Raw genomic sequence first — 23,118 nt, 5'->3', positions numbered from 1 at the left:
AACCTCTTTGGCCTCAGCTACAGCAACTTCTTCCTAGCAAGGGAAGCAAGGACAAAAATGATCTACTGGGACTTTATCTAAATAAAAATCTTTTTATTTAGGCAGAGAGAGAGGAAGGGAAGCAGGCTCCCTGCTGAGCAGAGAGTCCGATGCGGGACTCGATCCCAGCACCCTGAGATCATGACCTGAGCCGAAGGCATCGGCTTAACCCACTGAGCCACCCAGGCGCCCCTAAATAAAAATCTTTTACATAAAAAATGAAACAGTCACCAAAACCAAAAGACAATGGACAAAATGGGAGAAGATACCTACAAATGACCTATCAGATAAAGGGCTAGTATTCAAAATCTATTAAGAACTTATCAAACATAACACCCAAAGGACAAAAAATCCAATCAATAAATGGGCAGAAGACATAAAAAGACACTTCTGCAAAGAAGACATCCAAGCCACCTGGGTGGCTCAGTTGGTTGGGCCTCTGCCTTTGACTCAGGTCATGATTTCAAGGTCCTGGGATTGAGGCCCATGTCGTGCTCTCTGCTCAGCGGGGAGCCTGCTTCCCCCCCTTTGTCTGCCTGCCGCTCTGCCTACTTGTAATCTCTCTCTGTCAAATGAATAAATAAAATCTTTAAAAAAAGAAAAAAAAAAGAAGAAGAAGAAGACAGCCAAACAGCCAACAGACACATGAAAAAGGGCTCAACCACTTAGCATCAGGGAAATACTAATCAAAACCACAGTGAGATCCTACCTCACATTGGTCAGAATGGCTAAAATTTACAAATCAGGAAACAACAGGTGTTGGTGGAGGATGGGGAGAAAGGGGAACCCTCCTACACTGTTGGTGGGAATGCAAGGTGGTGCAGCCACTCTGGAAAACTGTGTGGAGGCTCCTCAAAAAGTTGAAAATAGATCTACCCTACCACCCAGCAATCACACTACTGGGTATTTACCACAAAGATTCAAACGTAGTGATCTGAAGGGGAGGTCCAAAATGAGTGCTGTGAATTGTGTAAGACTGAGAAATCACAGACCTGTACCCCTGAAACAAATAACACATTATATGTTAATTTTTAAAAGGGAGAAAAAACATCTATAAACACTATCTAATCCGACAAACCCAATTTCAGAGGTATTTTAGAAAGTACTTGGCCAGTCCTCTGCACACCTATCATGTTCCTAAAACCTGAGGAGGCAGAGAATCTGACAGAATCTGACAGAGAGAAGAGGAGGTGGGAGACACATGTGGGCTACATGTAATGTGGTATTTTGGATTGGATCCTGGAAAAGGGGGAAAAAAAAGACATTTGTGTTAAAATTGATGAAATAAGAATAAAGTCTACAATTCAATTTCGAATGTGGTGTCACTGTTGGTTTCTTAGTTTTCCAGAATGTACTATGGTAACCTAAGATGTTAACAAGAGGGGAAACAGTCTGAGTGGAAGATGGAAATTCTCTGTATGTTCTTTGATAAACTGACTCCAAAGTAAAAAAAAAAAAAAAAAAAAAAATTACATTAATGTTGCAGCCATCTGACATCTAGGTTGTTCAGTTGGTTAAGTATCTGCCTTCTACTCAGGTCATGATCCCACAGTCCTGGGATCAAGCCCCTGGTTGTGCTTTCTGCTCAGCGGGGAGTCTGCTCCCTCTCCCTCCACTTGTGCTTTCTCTCCCTCAGTCAAACAAATTTAAAATATCTTTTAAGAATAATAATAAAGTTGCAACCCCTATAATTTAATTTATTTACAGATATCTGCATTAAATTATGTGTGAGTTGATATCTACTGTTTCTTTCAAATGTGTCCATTTGCTCTGGTGCGTGATTTCAAAAGCAGGAAAATTCATTAAACAAAACAGACTCAATAGATTCATGTTTCTGGTCTCCAAATTGCTGCTCCTTTACTAATCCAAACTTAATGAAGACTTTCTTTATAAGCTTTTCTCCTCAAATTGGATGCAGACACCCACCCTAAAATCTGCTTCTTAGCAACCAGCCAGTTGGCCCCAATACCTAACCCAGAACAAATCTACCCTCTGCAGACCCTAAAAATTGATTCATTTTTTATCACAGACATAAAACATTTATTTAATATTTGCTTTCCACCTCTACCCTTTTATTTTTTTTATTTTTATTTTTTAAATAGATTTCATTCATTTATTTGAGAGATTGAGAAGGAGAGAGAGAGCATGAGAAGGGGGGAGGGCCAGAGGGAGAAGCAGACTCCCTGCTGAGCAGGGAGCCTGATGTGGGACTCGATCCGGGGACTCCAGGATCATGACCTGAGCCAAAGGCAGTTGCTTAACCAACTGACCCACCCAGGAGCCCCACCTCTACCCTTTTAAAACATTAGCTAACATATCCTCCTGCAAGATTCTCCTTCATCCCCTGGAGTTCACAATTCCAATGTTCAACTGAAAACATTTTTAATATGTTCATCTTTCTCCACACACGTTTTCTTATTTCAAACACCTACCATTCTCTAAGGATGTAAGACACAATTTGCACAACCTAGATGTCATTGTCCTTCACAACTAAAACCTAATTTTCCCCCAGCTTTACCTCAGGCCACTTGCATCCCAATACAGAACCCAGAACCCTCTTAGAACCCTGAATTCTCTGATCATCCCACATGTTATTCCCTTGAAAGGCACTGGCCTATCTAGGAAGAAGTAGAGAACCCTTCCCCCTCCAAAAAAAGGCACTGGCCTTACTCTCACATGGCCAGTAAATCTTGAGAACATTTGGTATCTCACATTAAGAATTACGTATGGGAGCCTCAGGGTTCCATTTAAGGCCCCTCCTGCGCTCAGCTCCGTGTCCGAGCGGCTGCTGCCAAGTCTAGATCCAGTCTCGCGCGCGCTGCTGACACTCGTCCTCCCGACGTGCACTCCCGATTCCTTTTGGTTCTAAGTCCAAAATGGCAACTCTGAAAGATCAGCTGATTCAGAATCTTCTTAAGGAAGAACATGTCCCCCCAAATAAGACTACAGTTGTTGGGGTTGTGCCATCAGTATCTTAATGAAGGATTTGGCAGATGAACTTCCTCTTGTTGATGTCATGGAAGACAAACTGAAGGGAGAGATGATGGATCTCCAGCATGGAAGCCTTTTCCATAGAACACCAAAATTTGTCTCTGGCAAAGACTGTAATGCGACTGTAAACTCCAAGCTGGTTAGTATCACAGCTGGGGCACGTCAGCAAGAGGGAGAAAGCCGTCTTAATTTGGTTCAGCATAACGTGAACATCTTTAAGTTCATCATTCCTAATGTAAAATACAGCCCAAACTGGAAGTTGCTTGTTGTTTCCAGTCCAGTGGATATCTTGACTTATGTGACTTGGAAGATAAGTGGCTTTCCCAAAAACCGTGTTATTGGAAGTGATTGCAGTCTGGATTATGCTTGGTTCCATCACCTAATGAGGGAAAGGCTGGGAGTTCACCCATTAAGCTGTCACGGGTGGATCTTCGGGGAGCATGGAGACTCCGGTGTCCCTGTATGGAGTGGAGTAATCATTGCTGGTGTGCCTCTGAAGAATCTGCACCCTGACTTAGGCACTGATGCAGATAAAGAACAGTGAAAAGAGGTTCACAAACAGGTGGTTGACAGTGCCTATGAGGTGATCAAACTGAAAGTCTACATTTCCTGGGCCACTGGACTGTCTGTGACAGATTTGGCAGAAAGTATAATGAAGAATCTTAGGCGGGTGCATCCAATCTCCACCATGATTAAGGGACTCTATGGAATAAAAGATGATGTCTTCCTTAGTGTTCCTTGTGTCCTGGGACAGAATGGAATTTCACATGTTGTGAAGGTGACTCTAACTCCTGAGGAAGAGGCCTGTTTGAAGAAGAGTGCAGATACTCTCTGGGGGAACCAAAAGGAGCTGCAGTTTTAAAGTTTTCTAATGTATCACTTCACTGTCTAGACTAGGACAGGGTTTTAGTTGGAGATTGTGTTCATTGTCCTTATTATCTGATCTGTTACTTAAATAATATCAAAATGGCCTAAGGAAAAAAACATCAGTTTCCTAAAGTTCTAAATAGGAATGGCTCACCAAGCCCTGCAGCTATACCCTAATGCTGGATGATACTTGCCTTTGTAGTCCTAAATGGGTTCATCTCAGAGACATCACTGCCAATGTTGCATATGCTGCAGTTGCTCTGCAAACCAGATGCATATTTCCTGTGTGTTCTATAACTTCTGGTTCCTTCACCTGACACCCAACATCCCTAGTCCATCTTTTCCAGTCAGTCACACCCTGGGCTCCAATGTATAAATTAATTATTGCATGTATTGTGCTTAGTTCCAAAGGCTCTTCGTGTACCATGTATGTGAGAATATAGTGTACATTGCTGTATAATGTAAAAAGACCATGCAACCAACTAAGTGTCATACCAACTAAAATACCAAATAAAATTTGAACAGTGACTTTTTTTGGAAAAAAAAAATACATATCCAAACACATTTCCAGTATCTCCACAGTATTTCATGAATGTTTTGTTTATTGGACTCTGAATTTCTCCACTACAGCCATTAATAAAATGCAATTACATGAGTACATCCATAATAATTACACAGAATTACACAGTGGTCATTAGTCACTATTGTTGTAGCAGGAATTTCTGTCCTATTCAAAACTCGATGTAAAATGAGATGGATTATAATTTTGCTGAAGATTCCTTGAAGAATGAGTGTATAAGCAGCTGAACACAGTGCAAACCAGATAGTTTAAATTTTTCTGATGAGATGAGGGAATTGTGTATCTCTTCTCGTGCACACAGAAAAGAGTCTGGATACAGTGGTCGTGACTCAAAGAACAAAGGGGCAGACAGTTGGAAAACATGCATTGATTAGGGCAGAAGTATTCATCAGCCACCAATTGGTCTTGCAAAAAAATGGAAAAATACATGTAATTGATGGAAGAGAGGGTATAAAAAGATTCAAAGATGCTCCCCAACAGAAGGATGCTTTGGGTGGCTCTAATCCCAGGGGAGGATCTGGGGGAAACTTTGGTCCTATAAATGTGTTGGACCTGCTGCTTATGCCATACAGGGTGGAAACCATGAACCCACTGGCCCAAGTTATGAGTCCCAAGCACAAAACATCATGGGAGGGTATCGATACCGTATATAGTAAGTCTGTGTCTTTGTCGTGAAGTGCAGAAGCCCAGTATCCAAACTCCATATTTTCTGAAGTGTTTTTGTTGTTCCATTTGTCAGTGACGTACACAGCAACCATAATATTTAGGTTTATATTCAGGATCCAGCAAAGGATATTTGAGGGGCCAATGTACTGGGGAGCTTTCCCTTTAAGCGCTGCCCACCAGGAGTTCCAGGGGCTGATGGTGATGGCGTGGAAGACATTCAGGAGGCACATGGTGCCCATAGACAACCCCCTGGACACTCTGTGGACTAAGAAAACAACTTTGCATCTGAGGTCACTGGGAAAATAACTCAAATCAAAAGCCTCCACTGGGATTCCTCTGTAGAGAATGACCTAGGAGTTAGTTAAAGTCAAGTGCCTAAAAAAAAAAAAAAAAAGCGAATCTGTGGACTTTGACCTGTATCCCCTTAAGCCAAGAGATGACGAACAATGACAAAAAAGCAAGAAGTTCCCAGGGTTCCAAGGACAATCTGCAATAGGAAGATTACAGCAAATTTCACATCCATTAAAGGCCATTCTGTCACTCTCCAGAGCTCAGTATTCACATCCACAAAGAGAGGAGGCTGCATGAACACTTGAGCCGTGGGCTATTTGTGGAAAATAAATTCAAAATTCTCCCCTTGCTACTACTTTCCTCTGAGACTTTCTTTCCAATACACATCTTCGTTTATTAATGATTTCTCAAGTTTGATGTATTTCTTTGTATAGTGCTCATTGAATCACTCTTACTCATGCTTTACCTATTGTAAATTATTTAGTATTTACAAGTATGTGCATTTTACAGCCAAGAATTTAATTATAATGAGATCATATGACTCATTTAAATATTGCAATGGCCAGGTTGCAATAAAGTTGGGTGTTTACCAGCAGGCTATACTCTCATAGCTACCTGGTCATATCTTTTTTTTTGTTTTTCTTAAGACTTTATTTGTGGGGTACGTGGGTGGCTCAGTTGTTAAGCGTCTGCCTTCACCTCAAGTCATCATACCAAGGTCCTGGGATCGAGCCTTGCACTGGACTCCCTGCTCAGCGGGAAACCTGCTTCTCCCTCTCCCATTCCTACTCCCCCTGCTTGTGTTCCCTCTCTCACTGTGTCTCTCTCTGTCAAATAAATACATATTTTTTTAAAGAATTTATTTGTAACTAATGTCTATACCCAACATGGGGCTCAAACTCACAGCTGAGTTATTATCAAGAGCTGCACGCTCCACCGTGGAGTCAGCCAGGTGCCCCTTCCTGGTTGTATCCTTAAATAACCCACTGTTATGCATGCATACATTATCATCTTTGAAATTCATTTCAATTTAGGTTTGGTTGTGCCAATTTCTTATTCTTGTTAAACTAATTGTTCCATTAATCATCATCACTTGTGAGTGAAGATGAAAACTTAGTAAGAACCTGAATATTGTCCATGAACAAAATGGATTTATCAAATATGGACCAGTGTTAATATAGCAACAGAAGTAATCATGTGATTTTTTTTTGGCCAATGGAACCCACCATCGAAATTATTGTGTAATATTTCACTTTTACCCTAAACTATGGGATTTGTAATTTAAATAAAACATGTAGAGATTGAGAAAACATTTAGAGTAGGATCTAAATTATTCCTCATTAGAGAACATACAAATCGCTGTGATTTAAAAAAAAAACAAAAAACTGAAACTAGTCAATTTGAAAAAGATAATAAAATAAAAAACAAGCATGCAAAATGAATCTCAAGGCATGAAATCTTATGCATTGAATAGGGGAAATTCAAGGGTGAGCCTAAAAATTATGTTAGAACTTTGAAAACCATGTAGAATATCAGAAGATACATTTAAGGGGGGCACCTGGGTGGCTTAGTCATTCAGTGTCTGCCATCGGCCCAGGTCATGATCCCAGGGTTCTGGGACTGAACCCCCTCTCCCATTTCTTCTTCTGTGTTCCCTCTCTGGCTGTGTCTCTCTGTCAAATAAATAAATAAAATCTTTTTTTTTTTTTTTAAATACATTTAAGCTGAAAACATGCTGAAGTCCTTAACTTTTCTGCTGTCCAAATCCCTCACATGTTGAAGTTACCTTTTCCTGAAAGTCTCCTGTTTTAACTTCACAGAGGAAAATTGTCCTTCCTTGATCAAAAGATTATAAACATTTTCAGGAGAGACATAATTACTATCTCCACTAGATGCATCAAACATAAATACAAGAAAAACAATTATGGTTCTCCAAATGCCACTCAGCCCCATTGTTCACATTGAGATAGGATGTGCTTAGCTCCATGAAACTCATTATCACATGCACAGAAGTTTAATGAAGTAACTATATCAATCATGTCAATTTCTCTGTGGTTTCACAGCACAGATTGAATAGCATATTAATTTCTGAATTGCAGGTTTTTAAAAATATTTTATTTATTTATTTGACAGAGAGAGAGAGAGAGAGATTACAAGCACACAGAGAGAGAGGGGAGGAAACAGGCTCCCCGCTGAGCAGAGAGCCCCACATTGGGCTCAATACCAGGACCCTGGTATCATGACCTGAGCCAAAGGCAGAGGCTTAACCAACTAAGCCACCCAGATGACCCTTCTGAATTGCAGTTTTAAGGACTGCAAACATCAGACTGTGCTACTACGTGCAATGAACTCCAACAATCTCCATCAGGGAGGGATATGCACTAAACTATGTTTGGAGCAGTTAGTCCCAAGGAGGACCTCAGACCTCCAGTCTCTCTGTAACTTGGCCTGTGCCTCAGGAATTGTTGTTCCTATCTGTACAGCTCTGACATCAAGCCACTTTCTTCACAAGTAGAATCCTTTTTCCAGCCACGTGGTCCAACCTGGATCCAGACCCTGAAACACCTCCTTCCCTTACACATTGTGTCACTTGGACTGACATTCCAGTGTTTTCTGCTGCCAGGATGTGGGCTCACTGGGCCAGTCATTACAGCCCCTGCTTGTGTGTGGGAAGGAGGCAGCCAGTGTTAAGATAAGGTTTGTGGGGGCGCCTGGGTGGCTCAGTGGTTAAGCTGCTGCCTTCGGCTCAGGTCATGATCTCAGGGTCCTGGGATCGAGTCCCGCATCGGGCTCTCTGCTCAGCGGGGAGCCTGCTTCCTCCTCTCTCTCTCTCTGCCTGCCTCTCTGCCTACTTGTGATTTCTCTCTGTCAAATAAATAAATAAAATCTTAAAAAAAAAAAAAAAAAAAAAAAGATAAGGTTTGTGGCTCTGTGACCTCACCTCTCCACAGAGCTACAATTATAACTTCAACTCTCAGTGACACATGAGGCAGTTGAGACTACGTTTTTAAAACTTTCCCCCAGATCCCAATTCCTAGAAACAATAAGATCCTAGTGAGGCTCTGCAAAGAAACAAGTTTTGTGGGGGGAGAAACTTCCTTTTTTCCACAACAATTGGAGGCAGACAGGGTCTCAGGTGGCAGAAGCAGGAAATGTTTGCATCTGACAGAGGAGGGGTGGCAGTGATCCAAATGTATTTCACCGGACTCTGTACTTGCTTAAGAATTTCACTGCCTCCCTCCCCAGTAATTGTCTCTTTCTGCCTAGCCTAAGAACTACAAAATAAGGATGAGAGGATATAGAAGGCCTGAGAAGGATTCAAGGAAAAGCAATACATAGAGTATGGGATTAGCTAAAGATGCTTCTCCAGACCCAGTCCAATTGTTTGAAAAGCCTAGTTGATAGGAATATTTCTGGGAATATAAATCTAAGCTGAGCAATGTCTATAGGATAAGTGGCAATATTTACAGAAGAGGTCCCTCACCGAACACAGTACAAGGTCATACGGTTTTATCAACAGCATCCTACTACTCTTTTTTTTTTTAAAGATTTTATTTATTTATTTGACAGAGATCACAAGCAGGCAGAGAGGCAGGCAGAGAGAGAGAGGGAAGCAGGCTCCCTCCAGAGCAGAGAGCCCGATGCAGGGCTCGATCCCAGGACCCTGAGATCATGACCCGAGCCGAAGGCAGTGGCTTAACCCGCTGAGCCACCCAGGCGCCCCAGCATCCTACTACTCTTAAATGTTAGATGAACCATTGCTATGTAGGTGATCCAAAAATATTGAAGGATGACACTTCCTAAAAATTTCCAGAAATCTCACAAAGATAACCACAAATATTTCACACCCCTCCTATCTGCCTAGAGATCCAAAATTATGAAATGTTATTTGCAAATATTGCTATAAAATATTATGGCATGATCAAGCACAGCTTAAATCTACGTTCATGGATAAAAAGACTAAATATTGTTAAAATGACAGGTCTTCCCAATTTCATCTGTAGAGTCAATGAAATTTCAACCAAAATTCTGGGAAATTACTTGTAGGAATCAATTAATTGATTTTTTAAAATTTTATTTATTTATTTGACAGAGAGAGAGATCACAAGTAGACAGAGAGGAAGGCAGAGAGAGAGAGGGAAGCAGGCTCCCTGCTGAGCAGAGAGCCCGATGCGGGACTCAATCCCAGAATCCTGATCCGAAGGCAGCGGCTTAAGCCACTGAGCCACCCAGGTGCCCCAGTTAATTGATTCTAAAGTATATAGATACAGGCATAAGACCCAGGAAAGCCAGCCCAGTGTCAAAGAAGAAGAAAAAGTCAGAGGACTGACACATCCCAATGTCAAGACTTAATATAAAGCTACATTAATTAAGGCAGTGTATCTCCAGTAAAATAATGGGAAATAGCTAAACAGAACAAAACAGAGATCCCAGGTCCATTACATATACATGTGCATACACAAAAACACACACACATTCTACTTATTTAATCAGTTAAAAATAGTCAGTCCCTGGGTGGCTCAATCATTTGGGTGTGTGTCTTTGGCTCAGGTTGTGGTCCCGGGATCCTGAGATGACACCCCAAGTCAGGCTCCTTGCTCGTCCAGGAGTCTGCTTCTTCTCCCCCTCCCTCTCCCTCTCCTTCTGCCCCTCCCCACCACACCCCCAACCCTCCCCCCCACAGTTTCACACACGCTTGAAAACACACTCTCTCTCTCTCTCAAATAAATATTTAAAAAATATGTAGCATGTATTTTTATTTTTTTATTTTAATTCTTATATCTTAGGGGTGCCTGGGTGGCTTACTTGGTTAAGCATTAGACTCTTGATTTCAGCTCAGGTCATGATCTCATGGTCATGGGATGGAGCCCCACGTCAGACTCTGCCAGACTCTGTGCTCAACAGGAGTCTGCTTGAGATTCTCTCCCTCTTTAGGTCCCTCTTCTGCTGATGTGCTCAATAAATAAATAATCTAAATAAATAATAAATAAATGTTGATACTTTCATATTCTTTTTTTTTTTTAATTTTATTTATTTATTTGAAAGACAGAGATCACAAGTAGGCAGAGAGGCAGGCAGAGAGAGAGAGAGAGGGAAGCAGGCTTCCTGCGGAGCAGGGAGCCCGATGCGGGGCTCGATCCCAGGACCCTGAGATCATGACCCGAGCCAAAGGCAGCAGCCCAAACCACTGAGCCACCCAGGCGCCCTGATACTTTCATATTCTTAATATTGTGAAACTATTTGATTATTTCTCATTGAGAATGTACTCATTAGGTGTATCTGTTAAAGTCTGTGTACCCAATATGGCAGGGTGCGGTGTTCCCCCACACGACACTAAGCAATTCAGACATGATCCACCCAGAGATAGCACTGGATTGCAGAGGGTAAAGGGTTGGTCCTACAGGATGGCCTCCTGAACCCTGTGTCCCACCCCAATATCTACCCCCCCCCAACATGGCCTCACTTCAGATGCCAGCCACCAGCCCCAGGCTGCCACCTCTTCTTCGCACTGACCTGCTACAGTTTGGTGGTGCCAACAGCTTCCTCCTCAGGTTCAATTAACTGGCTAGAGTGACTCACAGAACTCAGAGAAACAATGACATACGATTTTTTTTAAAGGACATGAATGAACAGCTGGATGAAGAGATACCTAGAGCAAGACAGCAAACAAAGGAGCCTTTATCCTTTGGCACATGAAGCTGTTGAGGTTCTACAGGTCAGGAACCTTTCTAGAAACTGGGTTTTCAGGATTTTTTGGAGGTTTCACTACATAGTCATGATTGACAAAGACACCGGCCACTGGCTGATTCCACCTCCAGACTTTCTCCCCTCCCCGGAAGTCAAGGGGTGGGAATAAAATTCCCAACCCTCTAAACACAAGGTTGAATCTCTGGACAACCCTGCCCTTTGGTGAAGGCCAAATTCTTTAATAATGAGCCTATGGGGCAGGGTGGGGAGGATGTCTGGGTGTCTCAGTCATTGAGCAACTGCCTTTGGTTTAGTTCACAATCCCAGGATCCTGGGATTGAGCCCTGCATTGGTCTCCCTGATTGGCAGGAAGTCTGCCTCTCCTTCTCCCACTTCCCCTGCTTCTGTTGCCTCTCTCGCTGTGTCTCTCCTGTCAAGTAAACAAAGTCTTAAAAAAAAAATAATAATGAGCCTCTTATTTCAATTATATGACTCTGAAGCATTTTTAGGAACTGCAGATGAAAACCAAATATATCTGAAATAAATTTTGGTTACCTGAATGACCAAATACATATTTTGTAGAAATCATGGTATCACAGGAGAGAATACTCAGAGATGTTTAAAACAAAGCTGTGTTACATCTAATTACTGGAAATGAGAAAAAATAGTAAACTGAACCTGAAATGGGACTTTTGTGGGACAGGAAAACTGGAAAGAAAGGAATCAAAGATAGCATTTTGGAAAGAAGAAAAACCACTGAGTCACCAAGCCTACAAGTTTTGGAAAGACTCTGGTTTTCCTCCCTCCTTTCTGGCATTGAAGCAAAATGAAGAAAAAAAAAATTTTTTTTTTTTTAAGGGTAAAGTAAGGGTAAAGTTTGATCATTAAGCATCTGCCTTTGGCTCAGGTCATGATCCAAGATCCCAGCTCCCTGCTCAGCAGGAAGTCTGCTTCTCCCTCTTCCAGTCCCCTTAATTCTGCTACCTCTCTCACTGTGTCTTTCTCTGACAAATAAAGTCTTTAAAAAAAAAGGAAAATAGCTTATTTGAGTTCAAGTTAGGACAGTTGCCCCAGACACACAATCTTCAAAAAGTAGACATGATCCAGGAAAGGAACATTTAGTGCAAGACTATGTGCTTTTTTGTATGTGAAGAGTTAAAAATCATCATGACAAAAGACATTCTGGAAAGCTAAGGATTTTGCCTTCTTTTAGTATCTGGAAGACTGCATGATTTTAATCTTTCAGGAACCAGGGAGGTTTTTATTTTCCTTTATCTTTTTGCTTGCTCCTTTTTTTCGTTTGTTTTTGTTGTCATTTTGTTTTGTTTTTTGATTTGTTTTTAATTTAAATTCAATTAGCCAACATATAGTACATCATTAATTTTTGATGTACGGCTCAATGAATATTAGCTGTGTATAACACACAGTGTTCATCACATCACATGCCCTCCTTAATATCCATCACCCAGTTACCTTATCCCCCCAACCACCCCCGCTCCAGCAACCCTCAGCTGCTTTCTTATAATTAAGAGTCTCTCATGGTTTTTCTCCCTCTTTGATGACTTCGCATTCAAATTTCCCTCTCTTCCCCTATAGTTTCTGGGCTATGTCTTATATTCCCTATATGAGTGAAACTATATAATTGTCTTTCTTTGATTGACTTATTTTACTTAACATAATACCCTCCAGTTTTGTTTTTAACAAAGCAGATGTACAATGTATACTCAAGGCAGAAATAAAGCCCACACTCTGAGGTTTTGCCAAGTCATCATGTCCTTGAAATGTTAAAGTGTAACTTCCCTAGGAGGCCAGGAGCAGGGCCCATAAGCACTAAAAGTTGAAAAATTCCTTTATTTTATCACTGAAAATTCTAAAAAAACTCTGTCCACCAAACACATAACCCTCTCCTCTGTCCCCACCCTCCACACCTGGTATTAATCCACACCACATCCTTTGGGGTAATCCTCAAAGATGCCCCCTTACCTGGAAGTGGAAAGATAGACTTAGTCCAGCACTCAGAATTCTCTATTCTCTCCATTGTCTACAGCTCCTGATGCAGACATAATAACCACAATAGAACAAAATTTCACTTTTATTTATTTATTTTTTTAAAGTAATCCCTACACCCAAGGTTGGAGCTTAAACCCATGACATCAGGATCAACCAGTAGACACTGTCCTGACTAAGCCAGCCAAGTTTCCCAGCTTCTACATTTCTCTATGGACCTTATTCGATCACACACTGAAAGGGATGTTCTGGCTACCTGCAGACCACAGGTTGTACTCGAGCCATCTGCAGGGGAAACAAGCTCAGCTCATAACTGAATCTGCCTCAAGACATCCTACATGTGGGGGCCTCTGCCTTTGGCTCAGGTCATGATCTCAAGGTCCTGGGATCGAGTCCCGCATCGTGCTCTCTGCTCGGCAGAGAGCCCACTTCCTCCTCTCTCTCTCTCTGCCTACTTGTAATCTCTCTGTCAAAAAAAAAAAAAAAAAAAAAAAGACATCCTACATGTGATTTCTCAAACAGGGCAGTCCTTTAGAATTACCTGGGGAATTTCAAAAAAATATACCGGAGATTCTGATGGAATTGTATCATGTGGCTACCATCAGGGATTTTGAGATATACTGTCCTAGATGACCATATTGAAAACTCTACAGGCATAAGTACTTGTCAAATTCAGCTATATCTTATAATATCTATGAAGACCAATGTTTTTAAAGTATTAGGATGTGGCTTTCATAGCAGTTCTCAGATGGAAAAGATTTTTGTTATTAAGAATCAAGATTGGGGGCGCCTGGGTGGCTCAGTGGGTTAAGCCACTGCCTTCAGCTCGGGTCATGATCTTGGGGTCCTGGGATTGAGTCCTGCATCTGGCTCTGTGCTCGGTAGGGAGCCTGCTTCCCCCTCTCTCTCTTCCTGCCTCTGTGCCTACTGGTGATCTCTCTCTGTCAAATCAATAAATAAGATCTTTTTTTTTTTTTTTTAAGAAAAATCAAGATTGGGGCACCTGTCTGCCTCAGTTAGTGGAGCATCCAACTCTTGATCTTTGGGTTGTGAGTTCAAGCCCTTTGTTGGATATAGACACTACTAAAACAAAAATAAAGACTCAGACCTAGGCAGTATGCAAAGTGAAGTAAATCAGAAAAAGACAAATACCATAGGATTTCATTTATATGTGGAGTCTAAAAAACAAAACAAACACACACACACACACAAAAAAAAACCCTCTTAAATGCAGAGAACAAGTGGGCGCTTGCCAGAGAGAAATGGTGGGGTGATGGGTGAAATAGGTGAAGGGGATTAACTACAAACTCCCAGTTATAAAATAAATAAGTCAATATGGGAAACATAGTCAATAATACTGTAATTAACATTGTATGGTGAGTAAATTTATCATGGTGAGCACTAAGCAACATATAGAATTGTCAAATCACTATGCTATACACCTGAAATTAATATAACATTGTATGTCCACTAAACTTCAATAATAAATGTTTAAAAAAAAAAGAATTGGGACCACTTCTCCATCAGTTTGCATTATATGTTCCAACTGTTTTTATGCTTTTGTACCTTCTTCATATGTTTTCATTGTTTGAAGAGAGATGATTTTTAAAAAATATTTTATTTATTTATTTGACAGAGAAAGATTACAAGTAGGCAGAGAGGCAGGCAGAGGTGTGGGGGAAAGCAGGCTCCCTGCCGAGCAGAGACCCTGATATAGGGATCAATATCAGGACCCCAAGATCATGACCTGAGCTGAAGGCAGAGGCTTAATCCACTGAGCCACCCAGGCACCCTGAGAATTGGTCATTGTGGAGAGCCATGCAATAGGAGCTAGGAGTCACATACTAGGCGAGGCTTGAGGAGAAGGGCAGGTGAATGTTTAACCTATGGTATGTGGGGGCGCTCAAGGGTAACGCACAATCTGTACTAAAGTATTGGGACTTGTATAAGATTAACGAGGGATCACGGAAAAGGCACAGGAGTAAGTGAACAATAGAGTTCCGGGAGCTCACGCCATTAGGCACGAGCACCCTGCATGCTCCGGACTGAAGTCGTCTGTATCCCTTCTGATTGGGTGTTATACTAGTCGTGTTATGTGGTGATTGGTTGCTTTCTATCCGCTGTGTTCTATAATTAGGGGCTATAATGTTGTACGGGGTCCCCGGGGCTGAAGATTGTGAATAAAGAAGTTTGCCACTCACCTCGTCTGCGGGTCGTTCTTGCGGGCCGAGAGCGACATCTGGTGCCGAAACCCGGACCCGAGACGCCGGACGCAGAACGAGGATTGAGGTAAGAGCAATGATAAGGAAAGTGTGCACCCATTTCTGTCCTAAGACAGGGGAGGTTCTCTGGGGACGATCATAGACGAAGCAATTTAGGCTCCACAGAGACTATAGTAACGAAAGATTTCCAGGATGGGAAACGAGCTTGCTAGATATAGGATGGAAGGTCCTTTAAGAGATATTCTCAAAGCAAATGGCACTCCTTTAAAGTCAAAGACAGCTCGCGCCTTCTTGAAAGAGGTAGGGGAGATTGCCCCTTGGTTTATAGAGGAGGGACTTCTGAATGTGCCTCAGTGGGAACATCTGGGGGAGGATTTGAGGCAAAGCCCCACCGTTACTGCCGGAACTCTTGCTGTGTGGGCCCTTGTGAAAGTATGTTTGCAGTCTTCCCGGGAACGACTAAAACAGGTAGTGCAGCAAGGAGGGGAGATTTTAGAACAGTTAAAGGAAGAATCGCACAAGGGGTCCTCTCTAGGCTCCGATGCAGACAGTGAGAGCTCAGAAGGGCTCCTCGATGAGGAGGTACAAGTACTGAAAAAGGGGAAGGAAAAGAAGAGTCTAAAAGTTTCGTGCTTATCTACGGAGAAAAAACCTGCTGCCGTTATACAGTCAGCAGCTAAAACAGATCCCGCGCCGCTTCCTCACTCCAGCCCTACGGCGCCGCCTTGTGAGTGGCCCCCGCCATATCGGTCAGGCTGTGCGAAAGTCTGCCATTGTTCAGACTGCACCGCGGCGAACTGGAGAGAGGTCTTAGGCCCGGGAAAAGGGTTTTTCCCAGTACTAGAAGATCAAAATCAGCAGAGGTATCACCAGCCACTAGACTTTAAACTGGTGAAACAACTCAAGGAAGCAGTTAGTGCCTATGGACCCCAAGCAGCTTTCACAGTATCCATTGTGGAGTCCTTAGGGGCACTTTTTCTTATCCCCGAGGATTGGACCAATTTAGCCAGAGCAGTTTTGAGCGGAGGGCAATATCTGGAATGGAAAATTCAAAATCAGGATAACTGCCAGGATACAGCGCGGAGAAATGCAGCTGCTGGAAATCCCCAGTGGAATTTAGAAATGTTAACAGGTACCGGACCATATCTCGGGGCTCAGGTGCAGAGTACCTACCCCCCTGCCGTATATCAGCAGGTTGCCACAGCGGCTGTTAAGGCTTGGAAGACTTTAAGGGGTGCAGGTGATTTGCAAGGGCAACTGTCTAGAGTAGTACAGGGGCCAAGTGAGCCCTATGCTGATTTTGTGGACAGGCTCATGCAGACCGCGGGCAGAATGTTCGGAGATGCTGACTCTGCGATGCCTTTAATTAAACAGTTAGCATATGAAAATGCTAATAAATGGTGCCGTGAGGCCATTAGACCATGGAAGGGTAAGGATCTTTCTGCCTATATTAAGGTGTGCAGAGACATCACAGGGCCTATGATTCAGGGGCAGGTTATGGCTGCAGCCTTCGCTCAGGCTATGCAAGGACAGCAGGGAGTCCACCCTCGGAAATGTTTCCAGTGTGGACAAGAGGGCCACATAAAAAGAGACTGCCCCCAGAGAGGAGCTCAATTTGGAAAGACCCCCTTAAATAAGCCGGTGGGGAATCCTAAACCACAACTGTGCCCACGGTGTAGAAAAGGAAATCATTGGGCACATGAATGCCAATCTGTGGCGGATATACAAGGAAATCCCTTACCACCTAACAATTGGGGGAATTCAAAAAACGGGAGGCAGGGCCCCAGCCCCCGGGGCCCGAATCAAATGTACGGGGTGGCAATGTCCCTGCCTGTCAAGCCACGATGGGTGTACCCACCCTCCGATCAGGGGAGTCAGTCCATACAGGGCCCAGGAGAGCCACAACAGGCTCCGCCGGACTTGACGTCTGTGCCACCACCCGAATGGTCTTAACGCCTGAAATGGGAGTACAGGCCGTGCCATCTGACCTGTCTGGAGGGCCTCCAAGAGGAACGGTGGGACTTCTTCTTGGTAGAAGTTCTTGCACTTTACGAGGGCTTCAGGTCCATCTGGGAGTTATTGATCCTGATTTTGAAGGGGAAGTTAAAATTCTGATATCATCTCCTAGGGGAATCAATATTATAAATCCAGGGGACAGAATTGCACAGCTTTTGATTTTGCCTAGTAATCATGAAAAATATCCCTCTTCAGGCCAGACTAGAAAAGGTGGCCTGGGATCCACAGGATCTTCCCTCGCATGCCTTACTATGAGCATGAAAGAGAGACCTATGCTTAAATTAAAGATTAAAGGTAAACTATTCTGGGGGCTCCTAGATACAGGAGCAGACAAAAGCATTATAAATTGTCTAGATTGGCCTAAAGCCTGGGCTCTAGTTAAGGCTAGCCAGACCCTCCGAGGACTAGGGATAGCTACTAGTCCTGATATTAGTGCTGCATCTTTGGACTGGGAGGATGAGGAAGGACATAAAGGCATTTTCCAACCATGTCTGTTCCACCCCTGTTTCTCTGTGGGGGCGCAATGTGCTGGAGCAGATGGATATTAAACTTACTACAGAAAAACTATATAGTGAGGCCTCCCAAACCATGATGAGAAACATGGGATATAAGCCTGGCCAAGGACTTGGAACCAAGGGTCAGGGAGATCTCAATCCGCCTTCTATGGGAGGTCAGGTTTTTTCCTAGCGGCCACTGAGGCAATTCGCATAACTTGGAAAACACAAGAGCCTCGCTGGGTGCCTCAGTGGCCTTTAACAAAAGAGAAATTACAAGCGGCAAAAGAGCTAGTCCAAGAACAACTCAAAGCAGGACATATTCAAGAATCCACGTCTCCGTGGAATACACCCATATTTGTAATAAGAAAGAAATCAGGCAACTGGCGATTGCTACATGACCTGCGACAGATTAATGATCAAATGCAGGTCATGGGGCCCATTCAGTTGGGACTTCCAGTTGTGACGGCGCTGCCAAAAAACTGGCCCTCTATTGTAATTGACATCAAGGACTGTTTCTTTTCCATTCCACTACACCCTGCAGATACAGAGCGCTTTGCATTTACTCTGCCATCAATTAATCATGCTGAGCCAGATCAAAGGTATGAATGGAAAGTACTCCCTCAGGGGATGGCCAATAGCCCCACCTTGTGTCAGTTGTATGTAAGTCGAGCACTAGAGCCTTTCCGGAAAGCATTTCCAGACTTGCTTTGTTATCATTATATGGATGATATCTTGATTTGTGGGCCAAATGAGAGGTCTCTTCCTTCAGCTCTAACCTTCCTACAGAAACAGTTAGCAAAATGGGGTCTAACTATATCCCCTGAAAAGATCCAAGCAGGAGACCTACAAAATTACCTTGGTATGCAGCTCTCTAAAACGTCAGTAAAGCCTCAACTGATTCAAATCCGTAGAGATCACTTGCATACACTGAATGATTTCCAAAAACTTTTAGGGGACATCAACTGGATTCGACCATACATAAAAATTACTACTGCAGAGCTGAAACCTTTATTCGATATTCTGCCTGGGGACCCTGCATTGGACTCCCCGAGAGTACTCACTCCAGCTGCTATTAAATCATTACAGTTAGTTGAAAGCAGACTAGCTTTAACAGCAGCAGATAGATGTGACCCGGAAAAGCCTATAAGTGTCATAATTATCCCATCCCCTGGATCACCCACAGGGGCCTTATGGCAAGGAGGACCCCTACTATGGATTTATCTACCCCATAATCTTAGCCGCGTCATCACCCCGTATGCTACGGCTGTAGCTACAGTGGCAAATAAAGCCTTTAAAGCCAGCATACAGGTCCCCGGGGCTGAAGATTGTGAATTAAGAAGTTTGCCACTCACCTCGTCTGCGGGTCGTTCTCTGCGGGACGTTATTACAGCACCAGGACAGGACCTTTGGGCAGAAAGAGCTGCACTGGGGTCATGAGCGGTGGCCTATTATATACTTTCATGTTGGGAGGGGGTTAGGGACAGTATAAGTCTCTAAGGAATTTTGGAAAAAAGGTTTCCAGAATCTTGAGGGGGCTAGCTGTTAAGGGAAGGTAATTTATTACCATCTAATAAAACCTAGGTCATTTTAAAGATAATCAACATACCAATATCTCAGCAGATTGTCAGGAAATCTTATGAAAGATTTTGAAACAAGTGAGAAATTTGAAACCTGTGAAAGATTTTGAAACTTGGTTTCCTTTCAGGGGAATGTTGGCATCCTAGGATTGGTGTTATTTGGCACATGTTTCCCTCTGATGATTGGGCTGAATCACAAACTCATTAGTTTTTATCTTTGCTGAAATAGCTTATGATAGTTCTCTACAATAAAATATTTGTATTTAAGTACTGTTTCTTCTTACACTTTTGGTAAATGATGTGTTTTGTTTTTTTTAAGTAAGCTCTACACCCAATGTGGGGCTCAAAATCATGACCCTGAGACCAAGAGTTGCACGCTCTACCCACTGAGCCAGCCAAGTACCCCTAAGAAATACTCTTTATTCCACTTGAACACACACATAGTGAAGCTGCCTTGCCTCTCCAGTCAATCTAGAAGTATTTAAACTATAGCAAACAGTCTTAGCCTCTGTGATTATCTTATCTTTGAATATCTATAGATCATACATTCTTTCCTAGAAACAACAGAGCACCTCTGCGCTTCACCAAACGGAAACTAGACCCCCTGTGTAATCTCTAGGTACTAAGGATCCAGACCCCTGACACCCTTGCACAACCCCTGGGGCATAAGGAACCAGACCCCTTGTACAAATTCTAAGCACTGAGATAATATCTGTAGCTGGTGTCATCAGAGTCTGCCTTCTCTCCAGATGGCCAGACTCCTGAATCAAGCTCAAACTCCTTTCTAATCATTACTCATCTCTTGGGGAACACCTGGGTAGCTCAGCGAGTTAAGCCTCCAACTCTTGATCATAGCTCAGGTCCTGATAGCAGGGCCTTGAGTTCAAGCCCCATGTTGCCCCCCATGCTGGGTGTGGAGTATACTTAAAAAATAAAATAAAATAAAAAATTTTTAAAAATCATGTCTTGTCTCTTGGGTATTGGCCTTCGAGCCACAGGAACCTGGACTTCGGATTCTGTAACAATATGTCTATCAAATGTGGGATTACAGTAGGGGAAAAAAAAAGAAAGAAAGAAAGAAAAATTTCAGTGAACTGAAAAAAAAAAAAAAAGTAGATACCATCCAACTATTTCAAGATACATGGATTTATGGCTCACCTCCAGCATATAATATATAGCTCAACACACTGAAGGTAGAAGAACAAAGTAACTAGTACCTATTTTCAAGGCTTTTTAAATTGATTTTTTTAAAAGATTTTATTTATTTATGTATTTGTCAGAGAGAGAGAGAGCGCGAGCGCACAAGCAGGCAGAGGCAGAGAGAGGAGCAAGCAGCCAGACCAGCAAGGAGCCCGATATGGGACTTGATCCCAGGAGCCTGGGATGAGGACCTGAGCCAAAGGCAGTGGCTTAACATCTAGGCATCCCTAAATTGATTCTTTAAAAAAGATTTCCTCACTTATTTTAGAGAGAGCCTGTGTGAGTTGAGGGAGGGGCAGAGGCAGAGAATATCAAGCAGACTCCCCACTGAGGAACGAGCCCTAAGAGGGGCTCGATTTTAGGACCCATGAGATCCCGACCTGAGCTGAAATCAGAAGTCCCACACTCAACCCACTGAGCCACCCAGGTGCCCCTATTTCATGGTTTAAAGCAATAGATTGGTGACCTAAACCATCAGATTCCTGTCCACCCACCCACCCATCCTTGTTCCTTGAAAGCTGCTGGACCTGAACCCTCTGGTTGCTCAGCCGTCCTGCGGGGGGTGAAGAACGGAAGCTGTGTCCTGGTGGAAGTGGGTACAAAGCTACAGGTTCTTCACAGGCGCGGTAGGCCTGACCCTTCCAGCTTGTGTAACCTGAACAGACATCTCCAGTCTTCCATCACCTAAATAAGCCATTCTCTCTGTCTGGGCTGCAGGTACAGGTCCGGAGTGGAGCCACAGTCGGCACAGATCCCCGCCGAGGTGCCAGCGCCCCCTCACGTCTCCACTTGCTAGCAGAGGCAGCTTCAGACTCAAAGCTTTCCCGACTAGTAAGAGGAAAACATCTCAGCTTCCGGCCTAAGTGTCCACAGCACAGTAAGCTTTTACCCTGAACGGTTGGAAAAGTTTACTGTAGAATAATCAGGAGGGATTGCTAGGGGCTCCGCGTGATGCCGGAGGAACACAAACGAATCCAAACCAGACCAAGCTCAGTCTGGCAGACGGGGCGGGGCACACGGGAAGCCGACTCCCCGCCCACTCGTAGACCCCGCCCCCGTCTCCGCGTCCGCCGCGGACCCGCCCTTTACCCCCTCCCAGCACCGCCGGGGCGTATTTCCGGCAGACCCGGAAGCGGATCCGGAGGAGTGGCGGTCTCCCTGCTGAGGGGCACTTTGTTTCCGCTTCAGGCTGTAGCGCAGCGGCCCTCAGTCGGCCACGGCCCATACGTGGGGGTGGGGGGCGGCGGGGGTAGGATACTAAAGGCCTCTGTGTTCTCTGGTGATGAGCCCGGACATCGCTGCGACACAATCCGAGGGCTGGGTCTCGCGTCCGTTGCAGGTAAAATCCCTGGGAGGCCATCCCTGCTCCCCTCTCCAGCTCTGGGGGGGGGGGGGGGGGGCACCACCTGCCTCTTCGTTTCTCTGCTTGGTACCCTTGGCCCACCTTCCTCATGCACCCAGTGCCGTGTGAAAGTCCCCGTTAGTGGCCGGATGCCCCTCACGGGGGCGCCGTCCCGCCAGCGGCCGCCACCTGCCCGATGTCCTCCCAGATCCTAGGCTTCTGTGCACCTTACCCTGTCTTGAGGCGCCACCCCCACAGCATCGCCAAGGGCCCCTTTAGCCTGGGCTCTGCTCACTGTTGCTACCCCTGCAGAAGGTGACAGGCTCGTGTCCCGTGACAAGTCGTGTTTGTTCCATCCCCAGGCTCATCCCATGCAGGGGATGTGCTAGTCGTGCTGTGACTGGGGGACAGCTGTGCAACAGCCGCTTGATGTAAGAAAGATGTTAGAGCCCGAAGTGACAGCCAAGAAAGAATTCTTGAGACGTCTTAGTGCAAAAAGGTGGTTTTATTACAGCACCAGGACAGGACCTTTGGGCAGAAAGAGCTGCACTGGGGTCATGAGCGGTGGCCTATTATATACTTTCATGTTGGGAGGGGGTTAGGGACAGTATAAGTCTCTAAGGAATTTTGGAAACAAGGTTTCCAGAATCTTGAGGGGGCTAGCTGTTAAGGGAAGGTCATTTATTACCTCTAATAAAACCTAGGTCATGAGACCCTTCCAGTGTATATCAGTGGGTCCATATGCTTAGAGGATGATTGCCAACACATATCTTGGCTGGAGATGGGGGGTACATTAGAGCTACAGGAAAATTCTAAAGGAGTTTTTACATGTTAAAGTAGATGTGCAGGATCCAGGGGGTTGGGCTAGGATTGCCTTTTGTCCTTAGCAAAGTATTAGCACCAAGGCAGCTCAATTCCTAGAGGAAAGTCACTCTGCCTGTTTGAAGGACTTGTCATTGGGCTGTAGACAGTAAGGGAAGTTAATAATTTCTCTTCTGCCTATGTTTCCCACTCACAGCGGAGGGCTGGGATCCACATCTCTTGGAGTCCCAAACAGACCAGGTTCTGCCATCCCGCTGACAAAACTCAAAGGCAGAGAAACCAGTGGTGGTGAAAGGAAAAAGGGATTTATTCT

General features: G+C 44.0%; 1 protein-coding gene and 1 pseudogene across 5 annotated transcripts in view; both read left to right on the top strand.

Annotated features, from left to right (window-relative positions):
* LOC309852752 (uncharacterized protein) overlaps positions 1 to 23,118 on the top strand; it is a 642,676-nt gene that overhangs the window by 598,343 nt on the left and 21,215 nt on the right. For 2 of the 4 annotated variants that reach the window (XM_082709979.1, XM_082709981.1), the window contains exon 1: positions 21,780 to 21,980. The exons of 1 other annotated variant lie outside the window; for it this stretch is intronic. In XM_082709979.1, the coding sequence (XP_082566105.1) occupies positions 21,924 to 21,980 (57 nt within the window). In that variant the 5' untranslated portion in view covers positions 21,780 to 21,923. Of the gene's footprint in view, positions 1 to 21,763; positions 21,981 to 23,118 lie in introns of those variants that run through there. One more of the 4 variants, XM_082709980.1, reaches the window with a different exon arrangement.
* On the top strand, positions 2,880 to 3,892 carry LOC309853199 (L-lactate dehydrogenase A chain-like; annotated as a pseudogene). Its single transcript has 2 exons — positions 2,880 to 3,143; positions 3,312 to 3,892. The product of its transcript is annotated as an L-lactate dehydrogenase A chain-like (transcript).

Source organism: Mustela nivalis (assembly GCF_964662115.1).
Source record: "Mustela nivalis genome assembly, chromosome: 18".
NCBI classification, from domain to species: Eukaryota; Metazoa; Chordata; class Mammalia; order Carnivora; family Mustelidae; genus Mustela; species Mustela nivalis.
This window is presented reverse-complemented; position numbering and strand designations above follow the sequence as displayed.